Source organism: Phaethon aethereus (genome assembly GCF_964289735.1).
Source record: "Phaethon aethereus genome assembly, chromosome: 21".
Classification (NCBI taxonomy): domain Eukaryota; kingdom Metazoa; phylum Chordata; class Aves; order Phaethontiformes; family Phaethontidae; genus Phaethon; species Phaethon aethereus.
Window position 1 is genome coordinate 5,107,116 of NC_138597.1, and position 10,716 is coordinate 5,117,831.

General features: G+C 46.2%; 1 protein-coding gene across 1 annotated transcript; it reads left to right on the forward strand.

Annotated features, from left to right (window-relative positions):
- Positions 1 to 183: 183 nt before the first annotated feature.
- On the forward strand, positions 184 to 10,281 carry LOC309412420 (solute carrier family 2, facilitated glucose transporter member 5-like; the record flags this gene model as incomplete). The annotated part of the gene is made up of 12 exons (XM_082009319.1): positions 184 to 240; positions 1,807 to 1,905; positions 2,439 to 2,599; positions 3,111 to 3,235; positions 5,701 to 5,853; positions 5,937 to 6,062; positions 6,359 to 6,546; positions 6,958 to 7,068; positions 7,573 to 7,674; positions 8,082 to 8,157; positions 9,296 to 9,423; positions 10,048 to 10,281. 12 exons carry the CDS (start codon positions 184 to 186, stop codon positions 10,279 to 10,281), a joined length of 1,560 nt encoding a protein of 519 aa, XP_081865445.1.
- Between the last annotated feature and the right edge of the window lie 435 nt (positions 10,282 to 10,716).

Consider the following 10,716-nt stretch of genomic DNA (forward strand, 5'->3'; position numbering starts at 1 on the left):
CGAGGGAGTGACGCAGAGTAAGGGAGTGATCAGAAAACAGCTCTGGCTGATAGACCTTGTCGTTGACTGGATGTTTTCTGAAAAGTCACGGAGGGGTTTTCCTGTGCCAGGCGTTTCCATCCTCTGCGTTGTCTGTTTTGGCTGTAAAAGCCTGTACTTGGCATCCGTGATTCAGACACCAAAATGAAGACAAAAGGAGAGAAGCAGGAGATCTCCGACTACGATGAAGGTTCAAAGCGGGTAGGTATGCCTGACCCTGTACTTCCCAATTCAGTCTCCCACAGAGACGCAGAGCAAGCTATCAGAGATCTGCAGGTACTTGTAGAGGAAGGAGAAGACCAAGATCTTTTGGGCTGACATATCCACAACTGATCTCACAGGGAGAGCAGATGCGTACGTTCTTGAACCCCGTTTATGACTGTCTGCAGCGTAGTGTTGCACTGAGTCTCATGATTTTCTCTCTTTGTCGGCATCTGACCTACCGTGTAACTTCTGGGTGACTTTCCCCTTCTGTGTGTGAGTTTTCTTTCCTACTTTCTAATCAGTTCTAGGCTGCAGATGCTTCTGGACGGGGGCTGCCTTTCACAGCAGCATTTTTATGGAATCTTGCACAATGCGATGCTCATGTATGCCAGAGGTCTTCCTAAAAGTGCTGAATGTCAATAATTAACACCAGTGGCTCTTTTGAGCTCCTTGGCTCTTTTTAATGAAAGCAAGGCAGCCTGCTTTTCATCACCAATGTGAGAATGTCAACAGCCTACTCTAGAAAATGTAGCTGGAAGCCTCAGCTTCCTCCTGATCCCTACTGTGAGATCAGCTTGAATTTTGATCTCCTGCAGGGCCTTAAACTCTGCAGATCTCTGTAGGTGAGCTGCTAGAGCTTCTGAGGAACATAAAGAATACCAGCAGCTATTTGGACAAATGTCCAATTAGGGAAATGTCAGTTCCTTCTTGCGGGACTTTACTTGAGCGTTGGGACATAAAACATTGCAGACATTAAGACTAATAATAGTGACAGAAAATTATATGTGTCTGAAAGAAAAATTACTGATGTATGTAGCAGCAATGAGATATATTAGTGAGCTATAAAAACAAAACAGCTCAGTCAACACAGTAGGGCTGAAGAGCAACTAAATTGTTGCAGAAAGCGAGTTGCCTGTAACCCTGAGGACTGTGTACCCGCAGACATGGTTGGTGTTTGATCCTACTCCAGATGGCAACTTCACCCTTCTGTTTAACTGCTGCTCCTACATCCCGCAACCAAGCCCTCACTGAGCTACTTGGATAAGTTCTAATTGGCTTCAGTGGCAGTCGGATTAGATCCATAAACAGCTTGATCCTGAAATGTGGGAGGCAGAACAAGCCAGCACGTGAAAGTAGAACAAATGACCAGGAAAGGGATTTTGCCACTTCATGCAAAATCTCTTCTTTTTTTTTAAGCTTTCCATCCCGTGTTATTTCACTAACCAGTTTGCATGTTGGAAAAAGAATAATTGCACATAACTTTTTTTTTTTTCCCCTGTGGGGTGGTACTTTAAGCATTTAAAAATTAATCATCATCCAAATGATCCATCAATACCCAGAAAGAGTAGAATGAATTACTGTAATGACTGTATGCAAATCAAGCAGAACAAAATTAGTTATAATGAAAACAACCCATTGGGCTTTCTGTATACAGTAACATGAAGTGAAAAACACAGAAGGCAATTCTTAGGGTATTTCATTATTTTTACTGAATGTCATTTATGGCTAAAAGTCAAACCTGCTTCTCAGGTGTGGTCTGTGTGTTTTCTTTCCCCTCTGCAGAAAATGACACTTTTGCTTGCGCTGGTAGCGCTGGTATCCGCATTTGGATCATCTTTCCAGTACGGCTATAATGTGTCTGTGATCAATTCTCCAGCCCCGGTAGGTTGGGCTATGGAGTGGACCATGACCTAGGAGTAGGTCTACAAACAAAAGGCGGTGGGCGTGTGGACATGGCACTTCAGGACATGGTTTAGTGGGCATGGTGGTGTTGCACTGATGGTTGGACTTGATGACCTTAAAGGTCTTTTCCAATCTTAATGATTCTGTGATTCTGTGAATAGATTACGGGTGATTGTGGGCAGATGCTTGTACTTCTCCATGCTTTCAATCACCAGGCACCTGGTGAGAAGTGGTTCCCTGGGAAAGGAAGGGAGGTGTTGAGACCTGTAACAACACTGCTGCTCGGACTTTCCCTTCTGGAAACCAGGCAAATCCTGTAAGGCGGGATAACTTGTAGTAACAGTGATCTAGTCCAGGATTCTCCATATATCTCTTGCATCCATTTTCCAACTCAGACATTCTGTTTTTTATCAAGACATTTGTTTAAAACTTTATGGCCTTTGTTGTTAGCTGGCTTTCACAGCATGAAAATTTTACTTACCGTGCTAAACATGCTCTGTATTTTATTCCAGTACATGCAAGACTTTTACAACCAAACCTACTTCAACCGGAGCGGAATGCCTATGGACAGTGGCTTCCAGACATTGCTCTGGTCTCTTACAGTGTCCATGTACCCTCTGGGTGGCTTGTTTGGTTCCCTCATGGTGTGGCCTCTGGTCAACAATTGTGGCCGGTACGTGACAGTGGTGTTTAACATCGTTCACCAAGTGTGCTGGGTTCAGATAAGGCTTGCCTCACTGGTCACTCCAGCTAGCCAAGCCCATCAGGAGCATGACTGTGTCACACACACCTTGACTGTAGGGCAGATGGGCCGGTGATTAGTTGCTGGACTCAGCAATCCGTGTTGTCTCCCATCCGTAGAAGAATTTATACGATTTCAATATGGTCAAGGCCAGGCTGTATGCTGGGCACTGAGCCAGGTAGAGAGCAATGATGAAAGTCCCGGGCTGGGATCTGAGGTCAGACTCAGCTTCTGCATCTCGGGTTTCCTGAGGAACTTAAGTTCTTTCTTGAAACCTTCATTCCCTGCAGGGAAAAAATGGGACAATCACCATTTTCCCTTTGATTAGTCTTTAGGATGGTGATTCATTGAGTTTTGGACCATGTAACACAGAGAGGATCTATCTGCTATTTGGGCCTTAAAAAAATAAACTGAATCTGTCTCCTTCCCTATTACTTTACAGAAAGGGCACTTTGCTGATAAATAACCTCTTCTCCATTGCTGCTGCAGTCCTTATGGGAACATCAGAGCTAGCAAAAACCTTTGAAGTAATTATCCTTTCACGTGTTATCATGGGAATATATGCTGGTAAGTGAGAGGCTGGATAGTAAAGAGCGAGCAATAAGTATATTTTTGTTATATATATATATGTTTTTTATTCTCACAACAGATAGTTTTACAGGTAGCATATATTAACCACGCATCTGCATAACAATGCTGTACTTGCTCGAACAGTTGTCATCTGCCTGTTGCAGAAGTACTAAAGATCTCTGGTAAACAATGGCAGTGAGACGGGAATTTAAGATGTACAGGGGAGATGTGTGTCTGTAGATGCAGCTATCCTCTGCAATAAGCATCTGCTAGCCGCTGGAGCTCCAACAGCCAGGAAAGCTGATGATGACAATCTGTTTTCCCAGGCACCTTAAAGCAGATAGCCTGTCTTTTTTTTTTTTTTTCCTTCCCTTTTTTTCTTTTTCTTTTTCTTTTTTTAACATAATCAGAAACAGAATAATCCTCCTAAGCCAAAGTCCTTGGAGACAATGCCAGATCCAATAATCCAGTGCTGCAGCTGACTGCTCTTCCTGCAGGAGAAACGAAATGTTGAAAGGGAGAGTGAGGGGTTCAGAGCCACTGGATTTACTGCAAAGATAGTGGGAAGCCGAGGGGAAGGGTGTATGTGGGCTGCTGGTGTAAGTGGCTCTATTAGAGCTACAGCAATATGGGAGCAAGCGGAACGCAGCATGGCTGGGTACCCGGCAGCACTGTACTGAGTGTGTGCAGAGCCAGGCGGGTAAGGGTCCTAACAGCGTTTAGGCTCGATTAATTTGGTTTGGACTAGTGAGACTGACATGCTCCATGGTTTATCACTGAGCTGGGAAATCCTGCGAAGATAACATGCAAAACCAAGAAAACGACACGAGAAAACAACTTGATCTCTACCATGCAGCGATTACAACTGGTGAGCTAAGGCAGGAAACTTATCTAGTCCAATAGTTTTGGTTTGGCTTTTGACTCCCCTAAGCCTGGCAGCTGCTCTTAGCGTTCGTTCTCTGAATAAATGCTAAGGGACCTCTTAATCGTGATCCCTCTTTCCAGTTATAAATAACCGACAAAAGAATCTGGACTGGCTGTCATGACTTGCCCTTCACAGCTTGACCTCACTTGACCTGTGGACACTGTCCGTGGGCACTGCCTGTGGGCAGCTGCTGAGCCCAGGCAGCCTGCTTCGGCTCTGGTCCGTCCGGGCGCCGATGCCCACCAAAAGGGCAGCGCTGGTGCTGGTAGCACCGTTGGCAGCCCTGCTGTGTACCGGGCCCCTCTGCGACAGGGCTTGATCAGCATAGGTCTGAACAGTTAGAAAGCCACCGTTGCGTGAATGCGGGAGCCCAGGAGTCACTGCGAGCGTGTTTTAAGCTAGGCAGTTAAAAGGCTGGTTATAGCGCAAACTTAAAACACTACATCTACTGAGTTTAGTTTCATAATGTTTTCTAGTTGCTTTAATACTTGTTTCCATGCCTTTTGGCATTCAGATAACAGCTTGATCACCTTTGTAACTCCAAGCTCCCGAAGGCTAGGAACTTTAGAAATGCAAGATAAGAGTCTCGTGTGGTCATTTGACTCCAGGAGTTTGGGTTTCGCATGCCAGGATTTACAGTGTAAGCATGGGAGCTGGCAGCTCTCTGGGGTTACTGTGGGTAACCGTGTAACGTTCCTCAAAATAACCTGTGTCTTTAGTGTCCTTTTAGAGTAGAAATACCTACTCCAACATGCTACCTGTAAGAGATCTCAAACCAGCAAACTCTCTGCAAAATGTTACTTGGCAGGTCCTGCTGGCAGAAAGCTACTTTTAGAAAGACGAAACTGAGGGCCCCCAAATCATCTGCCAGCTCTGTAGGCAAGACAGGCTACTGCTAGCCTTCTCAGACTTCTAAAACGCTTTGGTGCTGAGCAGTCAATAAGCTCGACCCTCAAAGCACCAGAAGGTGGGCAGGTTATCCCAAGGCCCATCGTGGTTGGTTCCCTCCTGTATTTCAGTTGAAATGGGTGAAACAATCCAGGCTCCTTGAACTAGCTCCAGCGTGGGAATGGCTCTGCAGCTTAGCCACAGACGATTTCTGTCTTAAGTTTAAGATATGTGAGTGTAATATTGACAGCCTTGGCAAAGGGACAGCATTATTTACAAAGAGAAAGGTAGTGGGACAAACTTCTCCCTCTAAGGCTCCCAGAGAAAGCTAGATTGCTGGGCCTTTCTGAGGGCACCAGATGCAGTGATGGATTTTGTACTTCTCCACCTACTGAATGAATCAATGCCACGTGTTTTTTGTCCCATGTTCCACTGAAGAGTGAGGAAAACATACACAGTTTATTCACTGGCCAGAAGATGACATTAAACCTTCAGCTGGAGCAGAAAGGTTTGAGTGTGAGGTTTCCATATGTCCTGTGGTCCAGCAGGGATCACTTTGGCCTCATGTGGGAAAAAGGCATCTTACTGAAGATGGTGGGCGTGCTGACATCAGGCAGCTGCATGTCTAACATTGTTCTCCAACTACTAGGTCTGGCCTCCAATGTGGTTCCAATGTTCCTTGGAGAAATGTCGCCCAAAAATCTGAGAGGTGCTATTGGGGTAGTACCCCAGCTCTTCATCACCCTTGGGATCCTTGTGGCTCAGATCCTTGGTCTCCACAACATCCTTGGGAATGCCAAAGGTAAAGCCCTGGCTCGGGACTTTTCTGTGGACTTCCCTGGGGAAAGATTTCTTACAGTTGTCATTTTGTCTCACTTGCTGCAGGCTGGCCCATGCTGCTGGGGCTCACTGGGATCCCATCGCTAATTCAGCTCCTTATATTGCCCTTTTTCCCTGAGAGTCCCAGATATCTGCTGATACAAAAGGGCAATGAAGAGCAAGCGCGACAAGGTACAGTATCATCCTTTAATGAAAGGAGAGGTGGAACGGGATAGAGCTGACTGTGGGACGTGACTGACAGCAACCAACAGTGAAGCAAGCGAGTGTGAAATTCTTCACTGACATGTTGCTGGGGGATGGAATTCCTGCAACATTGCTCCTTTCTCCGCATATGTGAATCCCTGACTTCCCACTATGGAAGCACGGCTGCCTGTGGTTTACATATTGTTGTGTCTTCATTTGAAGCGGGAAAGCTCACTGTAGACCTGCTCCCTGGGGTCCATAACTCACCTTCCTCTCCCAACTAGCTCTGCAGAAGCTGAGAGGCTGTGATGATGTGGATGATGAGATAGAAGAAATGCGGCAAGAAGACCGGTCAGAAAAGGAGGAAGGACATTTCTCTGTACTCAGCCTGTGCACCTTCAGAGGCTTGCGATGGCAGCTCATATCTATTGTCGTCATGATGATGGGCCAGCAGCTCTCTGGGGTTAATGCGGTGAGTGGGAAAGCATGTGGGAAAGGACAGTGGGATGAGTAATAAAGGGATGGGACTTCAGAGTGGATGATGTGGGGCAGCACTGACGCGGGAGCTAGAACCTAGGACACAGGAGTACCCCTTCATCAGGGTCACTGGTTCTGCGTCACATTGTGACGGGTTGACGCTGGCCAGTACCACATTCAGTACACACATGTACTAGATGCAGAGTCGAGCTGTCCTGGTAAGGATACTTTGGATGTTTTTAGAGTAAGGTGCTTGTGCCTGGATCCAAACACCAATGTCCCCAGAAATTAAAGAACTCAGTTTTCAGGCTTCTGTGCACCGGTTCCAGGATGTAAAAGCAGCCAAAATGGGATTCCTGTGTTCTGCCTTTGGCCACATATAAACACAGCTGTGGTTTTGCTGCAGGTCTTCTACTACGCAGACAGAATCTTCCAGTCGGCAGGTGTGGACAACAGCAACGTTCAATATGTCACTGTGTCGATAGGTGCCATCAACGTTGTCATGACTTTGCTTGCTGTAAGTTTCTGTAAGGCCTCTTCGAGTTCCACCTTGTCCAGTCTGCCCTGTCTGTCACGCGTTAAATTAGGTTATGTCATTTGCACATGCCGTGAGCTGCTTTGCACAATAGATACCCTGCAGTGTCCCTTGCTTGAAGGCATCTATGTTAACCAGAGTGATTATCATGCTGATTTCTCACATGCCTCAGAAGTTTTCAGTCTCTGGTCTCCAGGCTGATGTGCCCTTCTTCTGCTGTCCACTGTTACCACGCAGGGCTTCCACGCCGTTCTCACTGGGACCGGGTACTGCCTGTTGTCCCAGTATTATTGACACATCCAGCTTTTTGCAGTTCCTGGGTGACTTCATGCCCACAATCAGTACCACCATCATTTCCACCATGAGTAGCTGGTGGAAATGTCACTGAATTTCTTAAAAGACAAAGTCTACTGTAATAATTTTTTCTGAAAAAAGAAGTGCTGTGCCCCAGGTGTCTGGTCTTTCACCCTCTTCTGTCTCTTTCAGGTTTTCATCGTGGAATCCCTAGGGAGGAGAATCCTTCTCCTTGCTGGCTTCGGATTGTGCTGTGTCTCCTGTGCAGTGTTAACTTTGGCCCTCAGTCTCCAGGTGTGTAGCTGAATAGTTTAGGTGATCCTACCCATGCTTTTCTGGACCGTCCAGGGAACAGGCCATTGGGATATTTTGAAGTTGCTTCTACTCCTGGGGGAGAGGAGACAGTATGAAAGGTCTCTGTACTTGTATATCTACCTAAAGTAAACCCAGGAAAAGCTGTGATCCTGCTCGTCTGAATACTACTTCCAGTATGTCATGTTCATAATACCCCTTGCATCCAGTTGTTGGAAGCAAGGATCCTATCCAGGCTATGATTCTCGTGGCTAAGTAGGGACATATCTGGCAATGGAGGGAGACGCTGGCTTTAGAATGCCTTCAAATCTTACCGCAAATTGTGCCTTGAATGTGTTGGTGGCGTTCAGATAGGAACCACATCTAACCTCTGATAAAATTCTTCACAGACCACTGTCTCGTGGATGTCTTACCTCAGCATAGTGTGTGTCATCGTTTACATCATCGGACATGCTATTGGAGCCAGTAAGTACGCACAGTCTAGTCCAGTCTCCTCCACAGGTTGGGTAAAGCCAAGTGCTACGTTGGATTTCAAATCAAAAGCTTTGTGGAGCTAATCCAAGGACATGGAATTTCTTCTCTGTGTGGCCATGCACTTTGTTGATTGTCAGCTAGGCTTATTTATGTTCCAGTGATTTGCTGGCTATGCCCGTGAGTCAGGGAAGAATCTGGCTTTCAAGAGGAGAAGCAAAGGCACAATTGTGCCTGAGATTCCCCCAGTAAGATCTGGAGCAAAACTATGCTGAGGTGGTGAGCTCTACCAGCTAGGCAGAGGTGTTGCATGCTTGCATCTGTAGGTAACAAATCAAATTAGAAGCAACTCAAATTATATGTGTGGCCCTGCAGATCACTTGGCAGAAAGGAGATGTGTGGACAGATGTGGATATTGGAAAGGCTTTGTCCAGACTCAGGTTCTTGGCATGGCAGAGTTATCAGTTTAGCTTGGAAAGCCCTTCCAGACCCTTGCTGGATGCAGCAGTGGGGTTTTGAATGGAATGACATACAACCTTTCCTTTTCCATTTATGCCATCAGGCAGATTCAAGCGCTGGGGGCAGGGACGTTGCTGGAGGGAGGACACCCGGCCAGCTGGACCTGTGGCCTGTCCCTGTTAAGCAGAAGCAGACCATGTTCTCATTAACCATGGCACAGGGCAGCAGTGCAGGACATGGGCCCGAGGGTTTGTTCCATGAGTCATTTTTCCAACACCTGCATGTGTTGGGGTGTTTCTCTCTTTTCTTTTTTGAGGAGCAATGACTTAGTTGCTACTCACAGGGTGCTCTCTGGAGAGACAGCTCGTGTTTATCAATCTTATTTACAACTTGTGCTGGAGATGGGTTCAGGGTTAAGGTGCAGCCATAGGAGAGGCTGATCGCTGTGTGTGAGCTTAGGCAAGTCATTTAGTTGCTCTGGTTTTTGTGGGGATTTTTTTGTGGTTTGCGGGTTAGTTTTTTAATTTATTTAATCCTTTATTTGATTTACTGGGTGTTTCTAAACACTAGTAGTTTAGAAACCATTGCCTACCACTGAAATGAACGATGTAATCTAGGAATTCAGAGTAGGGGAATTGCTTTTGGGATTTCCAAATACGCAACTACCTTCCAGGTCCAATTCCCTTTGTGATGATCACTGAGATGTTCCTGCAGTCATCTCGGCCTGCTGCGTTCATGGTGGGTGGGTCCGTGCACTGGCTATGCAACTTCGCCGTGGGGCTGGTGTTCCTCTACATGGAGGTAAGACACAATGGCACAACAGGACAAGACTTCACTTAAAATTAGTCTCGTCACCCCTGTGTTCTTACAGAGAGCCTTTTTAAACCAGAGCGCCATAAATGCCTGAGTTAGTTCCCAGCACTTGTATTATATTCTAAGGGCAAGCAACTGATACTAATCAGTGTTTTTAATCACATCTGTCTGTTGCACATGCTTTAAAAGAAAAGAGTTACTTTTCCAGGTAGATGTCTGATCCTGAATTCAGGAGCATGGAAAAGATTGCAGATTCCCCGTCTTCCATTGCGGGATGCTGGGGGGGGGCAGTGGTGTCTCAGGGAGCCAATTTTAGCTTTTGATCTCTAGGTCACCAGCTCAAACTGATCCCCATCAGCAGTGACCCATAAATTACTACAGTTGCTGGTTTTAGCCTGTGCAAAGGGAGCTGGTAAGTTTAGTTTCATTCAAGTACCAGACCCTCACCCTCCATGGTAGTGGTATGAGAAGACAGAATCTAGAACCACCTCTAACTTCTAGTCATTCATCTTAAAATATGTGCACATCAGGGGTTCAACATGTCCAAATCATGTGATGTACAAAACTGGAGTATTCCCCTGATCCCTGCTCTGTCGTCTTTCGTTGCCCTAGGCTGGACTGGGGCCCTACAGCTTCCTCATCTTCTGTGCCATCTGCCTCGCCACTATAGTCTACATCTTCTTTATTGTTCCTGAGACAAAGAACAAAACCTTTATGGAAATCAACAGGATCATGGCCAAGAGGAACAAGGTGGAGATTCCAGAAGACAAAGAAGAGTTTAAGGATTTCCACGCTGTCCCAGGTGGGCAGGCAGAGAAGAAAGGATTCTCCAGCAGTAAGCTGTGACCCAGCCCAGTGTTTGGCCTGGCCCAGGCATTTTTTCAGGATCTGTTCAGGAGAACAAATTCATCGATTCATCATTTCATACTGATCCTCACTGTAAACTTCCTACAGCAGGAGTTTCCAAATGTTTTCCAAATAAGCCATTGTGTCTTGAAAGTGTTCTCATCGTAATTCGCAGGACCATTCTGCTTCATGGCCTAGCCAAGGCAAATTACCCAAATTACCCATTCAGGGTATTTGTGCCAGGTAAGGGCAATGTCGTCAGCCAGCTCAGTTCCTGTGATCAAGTAACCTATGTCATAAGGTGATGTATGTCCCTGACTGACACATCTCAGGTGACACAAGCCAACACTTGGGCTGGGTTTTGGTCCGTCATGTGGAAGGAGTACACTATATTCCTCTGAGGAACATGTCATTCATGTATTTGAGAGTCCAGCA